The 17,740-nt window shown below is 37.5% G+C and overlaps 3 protein-coding genes across 3 annotated transcripts; all 3 read right to left on the bottom strand.

The window, feature by feature from the left end:
- Positions 1–283: 283 nt before the first annotated feature.
- Positions 284–1,904, bottom strand: LOC148769071 (epi-neemfruitin B 7-O-acetyltransferse L7AT-like). Its single transcript, XM_088820216.1, has 2 exons — positions 842–1,904; positions 284–651 (listed from the first exon to the last, which is right to left on the bottom strand). Exons 1-2 carry the CDS (start codon positions 1,902–1,904, stop codon positions 284–286), a joined length of 1,431 nt encoding a protein of 476 aa, XP_088676342.1.
- A 5,516-nt stretch (positions 1,905–7,420) lies between these two features.
- On the bottom strand, positions 7,421–8,800 carry LOC105969581 (crocetin glucosyltransferase, chloroplastic). The gene has a single exon (XM_012994355.2). It carries the CDS (start codon positions 8,798–8,800, stop codon positions 7,421–7,423), a length of 1,380 nt encoding a protein of 459 aa, XP_012849809.2.
- Positions 8,801–12,871: 4,071 nt separating this feature from the next.
- LOC148769070 (uncharacterized) lies at positions 12,872–14,646 on the bottom strand. Its single transcript, XM_088820213.1, has 3 exons — positions 14,081–14,646; positions 13,981–13,988; positions 12,872–13,509 (listed from the first exon to the last, which is right to left on the bottom strand). The coding sequence occupies exons 1-3, from the start codon at positions 14,644–14,646 to the stop codon at positions 12,872–12,874; spliced, it is 1,212 nt and encodes a 403-aa protein (XP_088676339.1).
- Between the last annotated feature and the right edge of the window lie 3,094 nt (positions 14,647–17,740).

Genomic DNA, 17,740 nt, shown 5'->3' with positions numbered 1-17,740 from the left:
GGGTATGTAAAATAACCCCTAATATATAATCCTAATATAAAGTGCTAAACAATAAAATATAATAACCTAAAAAAAACATCAGTTTAGAGAAACTGCTGCTCCAAGAACAACATTACATCATTAATACCACAAACTTAGCACAAACATCATATGATCAACAAGAAATTTCGCCAAGCTACTAAAACACTTGAACACAACAAATTAAATGAACCGTTTTGGAAAAGGAAAAAATAAATAAATAAATAAATAAAAAATTAAACGAACGTTTATTTAATTAAACATGTTAATTAATCAAGTCTGGCCATTGCTTGGGACAAATATCAAAGGGACTAGGATCAACAGAAGCAAGATGAGTGAGCTCTTGAATTTTGTCGAACTCGGCATAGAAGCGCTGATCCATAACGAAGCACGCTTCAATTCCATCACCATCTCTCGTGTCCATTAGCCAAAGCAAATTGACGAACGGTACGTCTGTGGTATTACGTCCCACGTCACACTTTGTTATCCATGTCGGCTTCCCCCACCCAAAATCTATACCGTAAAAACCGAAATTGCACCAACTTGTGATGTGCAAACCATCACCATTCTCTGGCATTTGATTCAATGTCTCTTCGTAGAGGTTCTTGCAGTAACCGGAATATCCATCTTCCCCTAAACATTTATTTTTCAATTTAGCACAAATATCACATAATATTTAAGTCTTTTTCGAAAAATTAAACAACACTAGACATGAAAAAAAAAAAAAAAAAAAAATTAAATTATCTATTAATATATAGTAGCTTTTAAAATACAAACCTCGTTTCTCAACATAAAAAAAAAATGGAAAAAGGAATCAACAAACCTTGCATTCGTTTTACGAAATCCGCGTCCACGTTGCTTATGGCACTTCGCACTTTGCTGAACAAGTGTTTCATCATGTCCGCGTGTGGTTGATCATTGACAGTCGACATGGCGGCGGGCCAAACAAAATTGCCGAAGCTACTTTCGGGAAATGGGGGATCGGCTTTTCTTCTCAAGTTGACCGAGTGAGTCACATAGTTAACCTTATTATTGTCTCCGGCGTTGAATTTTTTCGAAGCGACTGTGTAACACTTCCACAAGAACGCCGTCACGGTTTCGACTCTTGAAGGCCGCCGCGGAGAAGGAGAAGGAGACAAAAGCTGGGCTCTGAGTTCTGATATCGCGGGCGATTCGAAAACGTAGCGCCTCATCATAGTTCTCCCCACCTTGAATTGTCTTCCGACGTGAAAGGAAAATTCATCTTCCACCGGCATGAACTCGTTATGGGGGAAGAAAGAACATGCCGTGTAGTCCGGGATCAACCGAGCTTCCGGGAAACTGCCTCCGGCCGCGGCCGCGGCAGAGGCCCAAGCTTTCATGAACGAATAAATCGTTACTGCGTCGGCTACCTTGTGGGATATACACGAGGCAATCGCAATGCCGCCACAACGAAAATAGTTAACCTGGAGCACGGCGATATCAGATCCGGGACTTGGTACGCCGTGCGTGACATGATCATCCGGAATGTGGGCCCGGCAGCCTTCCGGGTCGGGTCTCTTGAGGAAATCCGACAGGTTATTTTTGAATTTGGCAACTACGAGAAGGGCGCCTTCGTCGTTGCAGTCGATGGACAAGGTGTCTTTGAATCTCCCCGCAAAGGGATAGAAGAGAGAGAGAGTTGTAGAGAGAGATTTCTTCAGGATTTGCGTGGTCTCGTCTGTATTATTATTACTATTACTATTACTATTACTATTTTGGAGATTTGGGTAATATAACACGAGAGGTACAAAGAAGGGTAGAGTAATTTGATCTAGTAATGAAATTTTGTGGGTTCTCTTGTTGAGAGGTGTTGGTGACGAGGGTTTGATGATCTCTCTCGAAATTATTTCCACCTCCATTTTCATCTGTTTTGCAAGTTCATATATGAAATACTACTTCTCCTATTTTATACCTACACTTATGCTTCATCCCATTTTGCACCCTTGAAATGGTGCTTTTTGGCACTTTGCACTCTTAAAAAACAATAATAGCTATTTGCACCCTCAAAATACAATAAATTATTTTTTATTTGTTTTTTTTTTTTTTTTTTTTTCTGGTGCAAAGTGCTATTAATTTGTTTGAGGGCCAAAATGGTATATTTCCAGGGAATTAAGCCTTACAACTTACAAATGTTTCTCTTTTTGTTTTTCCATCGTTTGCTTAATGCTATTAAGCTCTATTAACTAAATAATAGGGGTTAGTAAGATGTTTGGTTGATGAGATACAAATTTACTCTAGCCCGCTACTACACTTAAAGCACGCAATAAAATGCTATTATTTGTTTAAATTAGTAGCACCCCTTCCCCTGCGATTAATTTAGTAGAGGGTGATTAAAAGAGGAAAATACAATTTTATCCTTAAAACAATATCTTAATTTAGTTAATTAAAAGACTTTTTAGACAATTCACAATTATTACCGGAATTTAACAAATTTAATACAAGATTTAATCTAACAAATCAAACATCTTACTGACTAAATAATTAATTAGTCAGTGGAATATTAATCCAATCTCACCTAATCCAGTATAGGTAATCAAACGAGGCTTTAGTTATTAATCTCACGTGCACCTTATTTACTATTTCCGTCACCTTATATGTGTTTCTTCTATTTTTTTATTTTTTTTTATTTTTAATATGTCAGTGTGGCACATGCACCATTATTTTCTATTCAATATCTTGTTTCAATCCCGGATTTGCTCTGATCTCATCACTCATTACTTTTAATTTTTAATACAAAGTCGTGCAGAGCTATTGATTTCATGCAAAAATGAAATAACCCACTCGGGGTATATATGTCAATTGATGTCGGCACTAATTTAACAAGCTACTTGCCGCTTGATTAATTCGTTGGCAAAGAGCGTTATGTTATTTGTGTTGGTCAACCGAATTCCCATGAGCGCGTCATTGATATATTCGAATCAGATTCGTTTTTACGGTTAAAAAGTATTTTCTATCATGTTTTGCATGATAAATTATTAATTGCGAAATAAAAACGAATCTAGAACTTACGATAGGGATTGGGGCACAGTCCCAAACATCATCTTCAATTGAGCAACAACATGAAACACGAACGACGTCCTTCTAGATATCGAGCGTAGCTTCTTAGAAATTTGTTGCTACCATGAATGATTAGGAACCTCCATGTTAAAAATACGTGATGATACAACAGTAGATGAATTCGCAAAGATCAAAACGCCACAACAGCTGCAGAAAATCCGAGAATAATCATTTTGCTCTCAAAACCTCCAATCTTCTATTATATATCCCGGATTAATAATTCTTTTTCAAGGTGGGCTTGTAATTGAACAGTTCTAAATATATAACTGAGAAACTGGGAGAGAAAAGAAGAATACAGAAAACTCTTCTTGAGAAAAAGAGACGTTTTTTTGCTAGTGTTCAAAATCCCCCTCTCAAACTCGGATTTGTGATGTGATCTGGGCCTTCTTTGAACCGTTTGAGCCTTTCAAGCCGACCTTTTATTGAAATTGTCCCTAGAACCTTGATTGTGCCTTGGAGAAACGGTGTTCTTTCTTTTAGCCAAAATAAAGTGGGTAGATTAGATGGAGATTTCTTGATAAATTATCCCTTGGAGTTTGGTTGAAAATTTGTTACGTTTTTCTTCTTCTTCTCAAAAAAAAAAAAAAAGGAAAAAAAGAAAGAAGAAGAAGAAGAGAACTAACTAGAAGGGAAAAGGAGGACATGCACAAATATTCGAATAAAAACTCGAACCATACCCCTCAAGGGCCAAGGTGGAGACTTTTGAACTCTTGAGAATTGAATAGGATAATAAGTCCTTAGAGGTGAAACATTATTTAAAAAAAAGCCGAATGTACATATCTCAGCGAAAACACCTCGATTCAAGAAGAAAAAAAAACATAAGCATCTTGCTTAATGCAACTTTTTATTCAATAATGAGAAGATGGAATGTAGAAGAGTAGTCACTTATACCATAATTCCTACCTTGCACCAAAGAGCCCAACAATTGAAAGCCAAAAAATTCCAATGATCCCAATAGCTCAATTATTCGATATTAGCGGAGTAGAGAAATTCGATGAGTCTTTGGAGTTGAATATTATTATGTAAGTATATTTTTTTCTCTATTTTTAGAATAAAAATATTGAATGCTTGAAGCGACACTATGATTTTTGGTTTTTGGCAATGGTAATGAAGTTTCTTTGAATTTTAAGCTTGTGAATTTTCGAGAAGTATCGTGACAATTGCAGGTCCTGAAAACATTAAGTTGACCATATTAACCTATGTGATCAGGTGCATTCGTTGCTTTGCAAGTTGCTAGATATTGCTTGAGAACAAGCAAATGTTCAAGTTTGGGGGTGTGTTGAGTGTAGATTTTACACTCAATGCGTTTACTTTACGTGGATCTTTTGTTTAGATTTAATTACATTTGTGCTTTAATTAATTGATTTTGTGTTTTAGAGGTGAAAAACGAGAATTAGGTGTCCATGAAGGAAAAAATATCAAAAAGAAAGGAAAAAGTTGCAAATAAGGAAATAAATCAAATTGGAAGAAGGGATCTCGCCACAGCTTTGGCAGTGTCCACCATTTCGAGCATATGTCTCTCATACGAACTCCAAATTAGCTGATTTGGGCGGCATTGTAAAGCTAATTTCAAGTGCTACAATTCTTATTCACGCAACATTCCAAAATTCAGACTCCAACATGGCAAAAATAGAAGAACAAATCCTGATGGGGGAAAGTGGTGGAAATTGATTCCTATTAGGTTTGCACTACTTCCTTATCAAGATAAGCCTATAAAAGCAACAAGTCTATACACCATTAGAACGATATTCTACACCACAAAACGCGAAGAACGAATATCAACGAACACTCAAACATAGTTTTTCTTATTTATTTTATTTATTCTATTTTGTTTATCATAAGAATTACGAGTAGCTAAGTTTTTTATCTATGATTTTGTTGGAACCCTATGTGGTGATTCGAACCTATTTTCTAAGATTATGCAAGTTTAAATTCAATGATTATTTCTTCTATCTGATCTTATTTAGTGCATGGACCTAGCTAATTTATGTTGCTATGTGTTATTGTTAGAATTGAATCGACGGATCGTTTGCATAATTGGAACAAGGATAGAAGAGCCTTCGAGTAGTTATCACCGGATGAGTATGTTAATCGCATGCATTGTAGTAGACATACAGATAATACCATAGGTAGCCGTTTACGAGACCTGTTATTTAATGCTTTATTCATAATTGGTTTGTATAGACATATAGTGAATCGTTTATGAATAATAGACTCATGATACACTCGACCGCGGGTTATGAGTAATTGAGTGTCTCGGGTTAATAATCGTGAATTGTAACTTGCATGATAGAGGCTTAATTGGGTGAAGAATTATCGCATAGGGGGAAGATAAAATCCTAGATCCATTTTTATTGATATATTCTCGTGTTTATTTGCTTTCATATTTAGTTTAATTTATTTAGTTGATTAAATTTGACAACCTTGTGTAGGCTGGATAAAAATAATAATTGTTATAATTTGGTACTTAGGATTAGATAATTTGAGTATTCCCTATGGGATCATCCCACTGTCACGAGTCCACTTTTACTACTTGTTTGCGATACGTGCACTTGCGTGTTAGGTATTTAGCCCAACAAACGTCTTAAATGAAGGAGCCATTGAAAGAGCCATGGGAATCTCGTTCATACCTTTCATGGAGAAAAAGAAGATGGCGGCGGAGATGGGGTCCAGCCACCAGAGGAGTGAGAACGATGACGATGAACTTTTTTTTTTCTTTAACTAAGTTTTAGAAAATTACAATTTAACCTTTTTAAGTTTCTGCAATTTTTCAAAAATTCATTTGATTCTTTTACACATATAATCTAATGTAGAGAAGACCTATAGCAAATTGCCCCTAGAAAAATAAAAAATCAACTTCATATATCTTTTCATTCCAAAACCCTTTTCAAATTATTATATGACCCTTTTTCTCCTTGACAACCTCTTAAGCCAAGTCTGTCCATTTCAAAGCATTTATTCTCATCTATTTACCCCTATCACCTTCTCCCATCATAACATTGAAACATTTCTTGAATTCTTATCTCTATCAATTTTTTTGTTGTTCCCGGTCATAATAACCGGCGGTGATTTTAGCAAATGATCGAGGTAAGAACTCGATTCATTGTCCTCAAGACAATTTTATATCGCATGTGCTCACAGTTTCATAGCAATTGTCTCCCACGATACAACGATCTTATTTCGAGATAGTAGCACTACAAACCTTGAAATTATGAACCCTCGAATGTGGTTTCATAGCAATTGTCTCCCACGATACAACGATCTTATTTCGAGATAGTAGCACTACATAAGATGATATTCACAACAAATATTTTCACGCTAAAGAAAGAAGAAATTCCAAAGAACATTGTTGGGAATGGAGTAATTCAAGTGGTCGACTTTGGATTCCATTTATAGAATCTGAACAGTTGTGGCAAATAGTCACAACTCATTACAAAAAGCAATCTTTTGAGTGACGACACCTATTTTCACATGGTTAGGCAAAAAATGTTGTCGATATGTTTGTCACTAACTCTATATAGTAACAATAAAAAAGAATTAAGTGATTACAAAAAGATATATTAGTGACAACATAAAATATTGTCCTTAAGATATGCATTTATAGACAACTTTTGATGTTGTCATAATTGAGTTGTCACTATTGTCATTTTTTATTTGTGACTCTTAGGAAAATAACTTTGAATCTTACTCGAAGGTAGTATTTAACCAATGAACTATCATAAATACTTGTATGCCATTGTTCGAGCTTTAATTTGAATCATTGGAGTCATTATATTCTACACAATACAAAGGATTCATTCTTCTTTCCGACTATAAAGGGTTGAAGTATATCAATTGACTAAACTTAACTTAACAACGAATTTTTGAAATGTGATGAAAATTGACATCAAGCTTATGAAAATTGGTGGAAAACTTGACAACAAACTTTTATGTTTGGAAGCATTTTTATTTCGTTTTCATTGTTTCCCCAAAATAAAATCGCTTTTGTTAAAATTTTCAAATAATTTTCTCAATAAAATTTCAAAAGTTTATCTCCATCAAATATAATGTCACTGCTACAATACAAAATGTATTCACTAATAAATAAATAAATATATTACTTCATCTTTCAAAGTTTTCTTCTAAATTACATTTTTGTAACATTCTTAAATATGATTTGACTGATAAACTGTATTTTGTCTCATTTCAAAATATAAACAGACATTATTTTCATTCTCAAAGTATTCACCAAAAACATATTTCTCGAAAATGAAAGCAAAATAAATTCCATAACGCTTCCAAACACTTTAAAAATTGGAAATGAACTTTTACAAGCCTAGGGAGTTTATTCCAAAAACCTTTTCAAATTAATATATGAAGACCCATTCTCCTTGACAGCCTCCAAGGCCAAGCCTCTCCATTTCAAAGCATTTCTTCTCATCTCTCTACCTCTATCACCTTCTCCCATCACAACATCCAAACATTTCTTGAATTCTTCTCTCTCTATCAAAACCTCTCCATTTGCTCTTGCTCTCACCCCTGTGCCCCACACCTCCTCCACGAGCTTAGCGTTCGTCGGTTGATCGGAAAAATGCGGGCAACAAATAAACGGAACCCCACAAATCAAACCCTCCAAAGTCGAGTTCCACCCACAATGTGTCACAAAGCAACCTATAGACTTATGGCTTAGCACTTCCATTTGTGCACACCATTCAACTATCATCCCATTTTCTCCAATATCACTATTATCGATCATTTTCTTCGTCTCGGTTTCGTCTACACTATCCGATGATGACGATCTTATGACCCACAAAAAGGGTCTCTTGCTTTCCACTAATCCATGCAAAATCTCGATTTTTTGGTCTTTGTTCATCATCACTAAACTTCCAAATGCAACATATACGACGGAATTCTCCGGCTTCGTATCGAGCCACTTCAAATAGTCTTCTTTCTTGGTGATGAACAAATCGCCACCGAAGGATTTGTCGGTCGAGTCGTTCCCATCGGAGAAAGCCGATGGGATTAACGGGCCTATGGTAATCGCATTGATATTCTTGGTTTTGAGTGATTCGATTGCGTCTTGTTCTAGCTCTTCGAATGTGTTGAGAAGAACAAGTGGTTTCGGGTCCTTTTCGAGTTCTTGCATGTGTTCAATCATCATAGGTTTCATGAACGAATACATTGGGTTATCGGGCAAGAGAAAAGTCGGCAAATCACTCGAAGAGAAGAGAGGCAAATCTTGTAGTACATCCACGGGGTCAATTATTTCATTATGGGGTTTGGAGAATCGATGATAAATGGCGAAAGCGTTGGCGCACTGTATGGAAAGAAAAGCAGACGGGATTTGCATGTCACGCGCAACCGCCGCCGCCCAAGGGAGGAGGAGGCTATAGACTAGACACGTCACCGGTTCGGGTCCGTCGAGGGACTCTTGGAGGATTCGGGTCAGATTTTCCGACCCGGCCCGTTTCATCTCCGCCATGTAGTCGGTAGTGGATTTGGTGGTTTTTCCTTTTTCTTCTTCGTGGTTGTGGCCGTCGGAAAAGGAGGCATAGGAAAGGCGGTGGAGTATCGGGAGAGAATCTTGGAGGAGGTGGAGGATGCGGTCGGTGGTGGCGAACGTAACCTTAGCGCCGAGGCGGGCGAGGTTCTTGGCTAGCTGGAGAATGGGGTTGATATGGCCTTGTATTGGGAATGAAATTATCAGAAAGTGGTGGCTCTTCATTTTCGGATAATTCTTGGAATGTTTTTCTATATGTTGTAATTGAGATTTATATATATATAGATGTCACACTCTTGTAGGAACTGTCTTTGGCAATAACAATGTTGTTCCCTTCTCTTTTTTTTTTTTCTTTTTTGTTTTTAGAAACTTGTGGGTGCAATTTAAACAATTCTGCTGCCATGTGGATATATAAGTTAGGGAGAATGTACAAAAGAATTTGTACAGTTGTGATCTTATATATATATATATATATATATATATATATATATATATATAGCTGAAGAACCAAGAAACTTTTGTGCATGAGGACAAGTTTTACTGCTAGAATGGAATAAGAGAGCATAGGGATCATATACTTTATGTTTGGTATGGTTCTTACAGGATTGTGTTTTTTATCCCTATGTTAGAATTTAGGATTAGGAAAATTGTACTATAATGTGTGGCTGTGTAGGATGAGAATTATATTTGAATTCTTGCACTTTAAACATTTTATATGAGTGGGAGTGAGATTCGAACATATGATTTTTCTTTTGGTCTGACTCTGATATCATGTTGAATGATCATCTCAACCAAAAGTTTAAGTCAAGATTCCTCCACAAACGGTTTCTTAAATACATCCGAAAATATATGGAAAATTATTCTCCGCCATGAAAGAAAGCAAGAAGACAATTTATGAGAAGAAATGTGTATTATTTAATATATTTCGTATTGTTTACAGTGAGCCCTAAGTCTCATAATAGTAGAGACTAAGGTGCCACGAGAAAACCCTAATCGCAATTCAAGATTTATCGTAATTTACATTCTTTAACATGATGGTAACTGTAATTTAACCTAATTTACATTCTTTAACATGATGGTAACTGTAATTTAACCTAATTTATATTTCTTAATAAACTGGAAACCCGGATTTACCTCAAATTTCTATATCTTTAGAGCAACTCCAATGGGGGAATCAAATGGAGTATTAAATGATAAACTTCCATTTTGATTCCCAAAAATTAAAATTTCTTCTCCAACGGAAGCATTAAAGGGTTAGTCTTTTTGATACTTTATCTCATAGAGGTGCAAAAATGCACCCAAAAAAACCAAGTATCAAATATTCCTAGAAATTAGGAACTGCAATTTCAACGTAAAAAAAATAAATTTCTAACAAATTCCTATGGAATAGGGACCAAATATATCTATTAATTTATGTTTAATACATTTTTAAAAATAAAATAATTTATTTTATTCCTACGGGTTGGAGCATATAAGTTTTTTCCAAGTAGCAAAATATTATTTCAAACATCAATTAAGGGTTTAAAGGCCTCATTTTAATACCTACCATTGAAGTTGCTCTTAATTTAAGAAACCTAAATTCTATGGTAATTTTCATGAATAAAAAGTCTTAGGCCGAATGTAACCGTCCTGTTAGGTGCAGCTAGGGGTGCAAGTTGGAACGAATTTTCCAATTTTCGCCGGTTCCGATCTGAAAAGTTTCGATTTTGGAACAACTTTTTTCATTCCGACTTCCGAAATTCCGATTTCCAAAATTTTCCATTTTTTTGGATTGGAATTGGAATTATATAAAATAAATTTGGAATTTCCGATTTCCGATCCGATTTAATTCCGAAGAATTCCGATTTTTTTCCGAAACATACACCTATAAATAGTATATATTATATAATACTTATTTTCCGAAAAATACACCTAGAAGTTTTGTTTTAGGATTTTGACATAATGAATTGTTGTTAGAAGTTTTATTGGATATTATGTTGTGTTTATCTTTATTTATTTTTTTGAACTGAAATTCAGTAGTTATTAGTTTTACTTTTATCGACGTGGATGTTCTTATTTTCGAAAATTTATGAAAATTTCATAAAATTTCGGCTAAGTTTTGAAATTTTAAAACTTATGCGATTTCCGATTTTTTTTTCCGAAATTCCGAAATTTCCGGGCCTTTTGGAATTAGAATGAATTTTTAGATTCCGAAAAATTTGGAATTGGAATTGGAATTGATTTTATACTTCTGAATTTTTTTGGAAATTTTCCGAAAAGGCTAATTCCGATTCGATCCATCCGACTTTAACCCCTAGGTGCAGCCAAGCTCTTATTCTTGAACCGACCTCCTCTGCTTATACAAAGGCCCAACCCAATTGTGAACGAATTATTTACAATGATCAGCCCAAATTAAGAGAAATAAAATACCCAATAATCTAATTCGGCCCAGTCGTTTGAATTAACTACCATCAATATTTATATTTTCTTGTCGTCAGAATAGTTATGAAATATTTATGTGATTGTTCAATAAAAGACATCATTCATTTGAAAAGTCACTATTCTTTTATTATGTCTATTGTGTAACGGATGAATCCATCAATCAATAAAATCAAACGATTCTTAGCTGGCCAAAATAAAAATGTAACAGTTCCCACAACCATGCTACGTAAATCTTAGCCTTAACTCTAGCACTCTTACTTAAATAGCTTTTATAATCTTGTATATATTTGTATATACTTTTTTGTTTTGATGGAAAAAGAAATATCACTAGGCAAACTCAGCCAAGTTCGAGGGGAGGTGAACACCTTCCATCGGATTATTACAAGCTAAAAAAGAGAAATTCGCTAGCTCATGATCCAATCTATTGCCCGAGCGTTTTATAAAATTAAAGGAAATCGATTGAAAAAATAAAGCTAACTTTCGACATTCCTCGATGATGCCACCAAAAGTTGTCGATTCACAGTTACCCTCGCGAAGAGCCATTATGACTTGGAGACAGTCCCCTTCCAGCACAATGGCATGCCAGTCCCTTTCCTTAGCAAAAGCAAGTGCTCGAAGCGCCGCCAGCGCCTCCCCTTCAACCGCTAGAAGACCAGCCAACACACATCCCCGCATCATCTCTCGCCACAACTGCAAATGAAACCTCTCTTCCTCCCTTAGGTAGAGCGGCATCGAAGTTAAGTTTGAGGGTCCCATGCGGCGGTAGGGTCCAAACGCTAGGGTGACGCGGGTTTGGACGTAGACCAGTAAGAGGATGGGCTGCTTGGAAGTTTGCTCGATACTCACAACACCAACGCGTCATATCTCTAGCACTCAAGACCGGTTCCCCCTTCACAGCCTGGTTTCGCCTTTCCCATGCTTTCCATGCCATGATCATTGCTGTGAAAAAATTATCTTCACCCATAACCCGATGTAATTCACAAAGCCATCGCCATGGTGACGTCGAATTTGCATGCAATGTTTCGTTAAAAGGAAGAGAGCCTCAGGCCTCCTCCATGCCATGACATCGGAGCAGTACATGCATAATCGTTTCTTCCTCCACATTACAACGTCCGCATAAAGGGGCGCTGCTGATTTTTCGCCGATATAATTCCACATTTGTTGGAAGTATTTCCTTGCACATTCTCCAAAGAAATGAGATGATTTTTGGCGGGGAGCCGAAGGTGCCAAATAAGATTCCAGTTTTGACCCCCTTCGCCACTACCAGCGCCCTCCCTGCCATGTCGTCGATTTTCATGCTCAATCCGATGTGCAAGGATCATATGGTAGCAAGACTTCACAGAGACCGACAATTTTTGGAAAAATGCCAAACCCACCTATCATCCGCAAGGCCATTACCCAAAGGAACAGCCAAGATGCGCTCAATGTCTACCGGCCAGATAAACTCATTTAAAAGATCTATATTCAAAGAATTAGAGCTGTCGTCGATGATATCTGAAACGCGGTCTGGAAAGACTACCCCCATTGGACGTTTGGTGAATAAGCGCAGCGAGCCTCCTTCTTTGAGCCATGGATCGGCCCACAATGATGTATCTCGGTCGTTGCCAATTCGTCGTCGGAGACCCTGCCGAAGATATGGGATGGTTTGCCATATGCTGCGCCAAGTCGAGGACGGACGATACCCAAGCGTTGCATTAAATAAGATCCCTTGAGGGTAATATTTAGCAGAGATAACCCGAGACAGTAGCATGTTTGGATTAGTAAAGATCCGCCAGGCCTGCTTAGTAATCATAGCCAAATTAAAAGACTTGAGATCCCGAAAGCCCATTCCCCCTTTACCCTTCGATTTACACATATCGTTCCATACTACCCACGCTAGACCTCTATTTCCCCCATGACCCCACCAATACCGTTTATTGCAGCCTCCACGTCGTTTATAATGCCTACTGAAAGTAGAAAACATCCCATCACATACGATGGGATATCTTGGAGAACCGCTTTGATCATAACTTCTTTTCCCGCTCGCGATAATTGTTTTTCGCCCCACCCTTTAATCTTGGACCACAACTTATCTCGGAGATATGCAAAAATTTCCTTCTTCGTCCTTCCAATAGCAGCCGGAAATCCTAAAATATTTTTCCTGGTTCTCCACCACTCGGAATTCCAAGATTTGATGGATTGCAACTCTTCGCTCCTGGGTAGTATTTGGGCTAAAAAAAACACCGTCGATTTTTCTTGGTTGATCTCCTGTCCAGATGCACGGGCATATTTCCCTAAGATATTCTTTAGCACCCGTGCGTACTCCTCTGTAGATCTCCCAAACACCAACGTGTCATCTGCAAAACATAGGCACGAAACCACCGGAGCTGTTGGGGCCACCCGAACTCCAAGAAATTCACCACTATTAGATGCTCTAGCGCCATGGCTATGTGGGCCTCCGCACAACATATGAACAAATATGGAGATAGCGGATCCCCTTGCCGCAGCCCCCGCGAAAGTGAAACCTGGCCAAACTGCATACCGTTGAATAAAAAGGAGAAATAGACAGTAGAAACACACAACATTATAAGATCAATAAAATCAGGGGGAAAACCAAAACGACAAAGAATCTTTCTCAAAAATAGCCATTCAATCCGATCGTATGCCTTGCTAATATCTAGTTTAATAGCCATGTAATTAGTTTTGGTTCTAGTGTTCGTTTTGATGAAATGGTCAATCTCAAAAGCTACAAGAACATTATCGGAGATAAGACGTTTATGAACAAATGCAGACTCAGTACGGGAAATCAGGTCATTAAGCACCAATTTGATCCGATTGGCTAGGACTTTAGACTCAAATTTATAAATGACATTACAAAGGCTGATCGGTCTATGGTCGGAAATTTTTTCGGGTTTTTTAATTTTGGGGATTAAAACTATATAGGTGGAATTAAGGTCCGGCGGAAGAATTTTATAGTTGAGAAATATAAGCACACAAGAAAGAACATCGGTCCCTAACACATACCAAAATTTAGTAAAGAAGACGAGTGGTAACCCATCCGGGCCCGGAGATTTGAGAGGAGCCATTTGAGAGAGCTCTCGTTACCTCTCGGAAGTGTAAGGTTGGGACAGAAGTTGACTAGCTCCACCAGCAAGACGAGCCTCAATGCACTCCAACACCTCATCTATCTCCTCTTCCCTCGGGTTCGTAGACTTGAAAATATGTTCGAAATATTCTGATATAATACGCTCAATACCCTCGCTATCCCCAGTCCACATTTCCTCCGCATTTTTAATTCGTTCCACTCTATTTGTACGATGGCGAATGGTGGCTGTCGAGTGAAAAAACCTCGTATTCCTGTCACCTTCCTTTATCCATTGGACCCGGCTCCTCTGACGCCAATATAGATCGTTATCCTCGTACGCCCGCTCTAGCTCTACCCTAAGTGTGTTGATCTCCTCCCGAATAGTTTCCGTTTGCTCGACCGATTTCAAAAGGTTTATTTTTTTATGAAGATCATCGATCACTTTTTGAGGTTGGCGAAGAGATGTGCGGCTCCATTTAACTAATGCTAAACGACACTCCCAATTTCGCATGATAAGCGTCTCAATCGGGTCGGATGTGGCCTCCGTACGCCATCCTTGTTCAACAATATGTTCACATTCTTCCATTCGGAGCCACGTAGCGTCAAATCTAAAGGGTCTTCTCCTCCAAGTTTGTCGCGTATTACTCGTGATATTAAACCCCAATTTAATTGGAACATGGTCAGACCCCCGATAAGACAGGTGTCTGACTCATGCATTCGGAAAATGACTAATCCACATGGCATTTGCACATAATCGGTCAAGTCTGCATTTGACTGTATGGGGCGACTCCCTATTATTGGACCACGTAAACGGCTGACCTGTATAGGCCAAATCCGATAGACCACTACTTACGAGTGCCTCCTTAAACCTTTCAATTTTAATTAGGCCCCCACTCTTTTCTTCATTACTTGTTATCCCGTTGAAATCTCCTCCGACCACCCATGGTATAATTCACTGTGACTTCTAAGCGAGCGTAAAAGGTTCCAAGACAAATGCCGCTGACTCGAATCCGCAAAACCATAAAAACTTGTTATTTTGCATTTGGGCTTATGGGTTGACTCGGAGAACTCCACATCCATATGATTCGTGGAATAACTAATAAGATTAACTTCGACCTCCTTCTGCCAAAGGAGTGCCAATCCACCTGAATAACCCATTCGGTCTACACATACTCCATTAAGATTCCATTTATTTTTTAATTTGTCTATCTGAACCGATGTCGCCCTCGTTTCCGAGAGAAACACCAATTGGGGCCTATAATCTCGGAGAATATCTCCGAGTACATGAATTGTCAAAGGCGCCCCGAGCCCTTGACAATTCCATAAAATGCAATTCATTGCTCTCGGCGGGACTGCCTCGCAGTCTCCGCCGTTGAAATAAAAGATGCGTCTTGTAGCCAAAGCATTTTTTTCTTTCCCACGTCTTCCCGCTCCCGGATTCCCGCTTCTTCCGTCTTCTTTTTTTTTTTTCCAGTTTTTGACACTTTAATGTACTGTCGCGTTTGGGTTACCGAGTTTCTGCCCTCTTGAAATTGGATTGGGTGGTTTACCAATGCGTCGTTGTCACAAGTGAAAAGAAAAGAATTTTCTTTATTGGCACCGCTAAGCTCTGATAGCTCTGCACTAGGCATAAGCTCGCCAAAAGCATCTGAACCTCGAAGTGGAGAGCATTGGCCGCCGCTTGTACCGCCACCTCCCTGGTTGTGCAACGGTTGTAGAGGATTGCGGTTGCTTTGATTGTTTGCTGGACTTGCTGCTCTTAGCCATGTGCCATATGGGAAGTTTTCTCCTGGATCAATGAAACCCTTCTCATATCGTTCAGGGCATCAGTTTTCAGCATGGCCAATGACACCACAGAGAATGCAAAAATTGGGCAATCGATGATTTACGATGATTTATGATGATGAGAGATGATCAATGTTTGATGATGAAATTGCTTGTTTTATGTGATAAGGATTTGATGTTTGTTTAGCTTTCTATTCAACGAGACTTAGAAGCGAATTATTGCTAGGAATCACATTTTGTGCATTGCTTTGGTTGATTGTTTTGTATTTTAAATTTGGAATTAATTTGTGCTAGATCATGCTATGTTCGGTTTTAGAACTCACCTTAGGAAATTTATGATACGAAGTACTGAGTAGTGAGTGATTTGGGATATGATTTGGGCATTCTTTGAACCGTTTGAGCCTTTCAAGCCGACCTTTTTATCGAAATTATCCTTAGAACCTTGATTTGAGCCTCGGAGAAAAGGTGTTCTTTCTTTTAGCCAATGTGTAAGGTAGAATAGGCGGAGATTCTTGAAAATTACCCCTTGGAGTTCGGTCGAAATGTTTTATAAGGTCCTTCTTCTTCGAAAACAAAAAAACAAAAAGAAGACAAATATATATGCTTCTATATATTTATTAAAAAAAAAAAAAAAAAAAAAAAAAAAGAGAAAAAGAGAAGAAGAAGAGACTAGAAGGGAGAAATAAGGACTAGTTGTTGAATTATTTTTGAAAACTCGATCCATTGTCTCAAAAGCAAAAGTGGAGACTTTTGAACTTTTGAGAATCGAGTTTATTAAAGTCCGTAGAGGTGAATTCATTGTTTCAAATGCCTATCTTTCAAATTTTGGCGTAATCACCTAAATTCAAGAAGAATAGCCACATATACATTATTTCCTACCTCGGACCAAAGAGCCTAACAATTGAAAGCCACAAAGCCCCAATGATCCCAATAGCTTAATGTTCGATATTAGTAGAGTAGAATAATTTGGTGAGTATTTGGAGTCAAGCATATGCATGTAAGTATAAATTCTTTCTATCTTTAATTTGCAAATATTGGATGCTTGAAGCAATTGTATGAATTGTGGTTTTTGGTAATGGTGAGTGACTAAGTGTTGTTGAATTTTGAGCTTGCGAATGCCTAAGAATTGTCATTATAATTACAAGTTCTGAAAACGTGAAGTTGATCATTGATCTATGTGATGAGATGTTATAGTTGAGTTATTTGCTTATTGGTAGATTTTGCTTGAGGACAAGCAAAAGTTCAAGTTTGGGGGTGTGTTAAGTGTATATTTTTTACACTTTATCGTATCTTTTTATTTGAGCTTTTGGCGTGTTTTAACGATAATTGGTGCTTAAAAAGTTGATTTATTGTATTTTAGGTACAAATTCAAGAATTGGAAAAGTATGGGGTCAAAACTGCAATTTTGGCGAAAATATGGGTCAAAAGTGAAAATATCAAAATTCTGAAGATTTAAAGCTCGGACCCCCGTCCCAGTTTTAGTGCAAATCGTGGGACCCCCGTCCGATAATCCGAAGTTGCGCAGTAAAGGGATTTTAATTGCACAAGGAAACTGCCTTCTTCCTCAAGTTCTTCACCCTATATAAGACCAATCCAAGCACACAATTAGGGGATCTTTTTACGCAATTTGGAGAGCAACAAAGCAATAACGAAGACGAAGAATTCGAAGACTCTAAGCATAGATTTATCGTTTATGACTTATTTTATTTGTGTTTTTCCTTTAATCATGAGTAGCTAATTTTCTTTTTCTAGGATTTTATTTGGAACCCTATGTGGGATTTATGAACCCAATTCTATGATTTTATGCAAGTTTTAATTCCGGATTATTTCTTATACTTGTTTTATTAAGTGCATGAACTTGATCAACTGTGCTTCTATGTTATTGTTAATCGCAT

Source organism: Erythranthe guttata, chromosome 7 (assembly GCF_056151865.1).
Source record: "Erythranthe guttata isolate IM_541 chromosome 7, IM_541, whole genome shotgun sequence".
Classification (NCBI taxonomy): Eukaryota; Viridiplantae; Streptophyta; class Magnoliopsida; order Lamiales; family Phrymaceae; genus Erythranthe; species Erythranthe guttata.
Note: the sequence above shows the minus strand (reverse complement) of the source record. Positions and strands in the feature narration are given on the sequence as shown.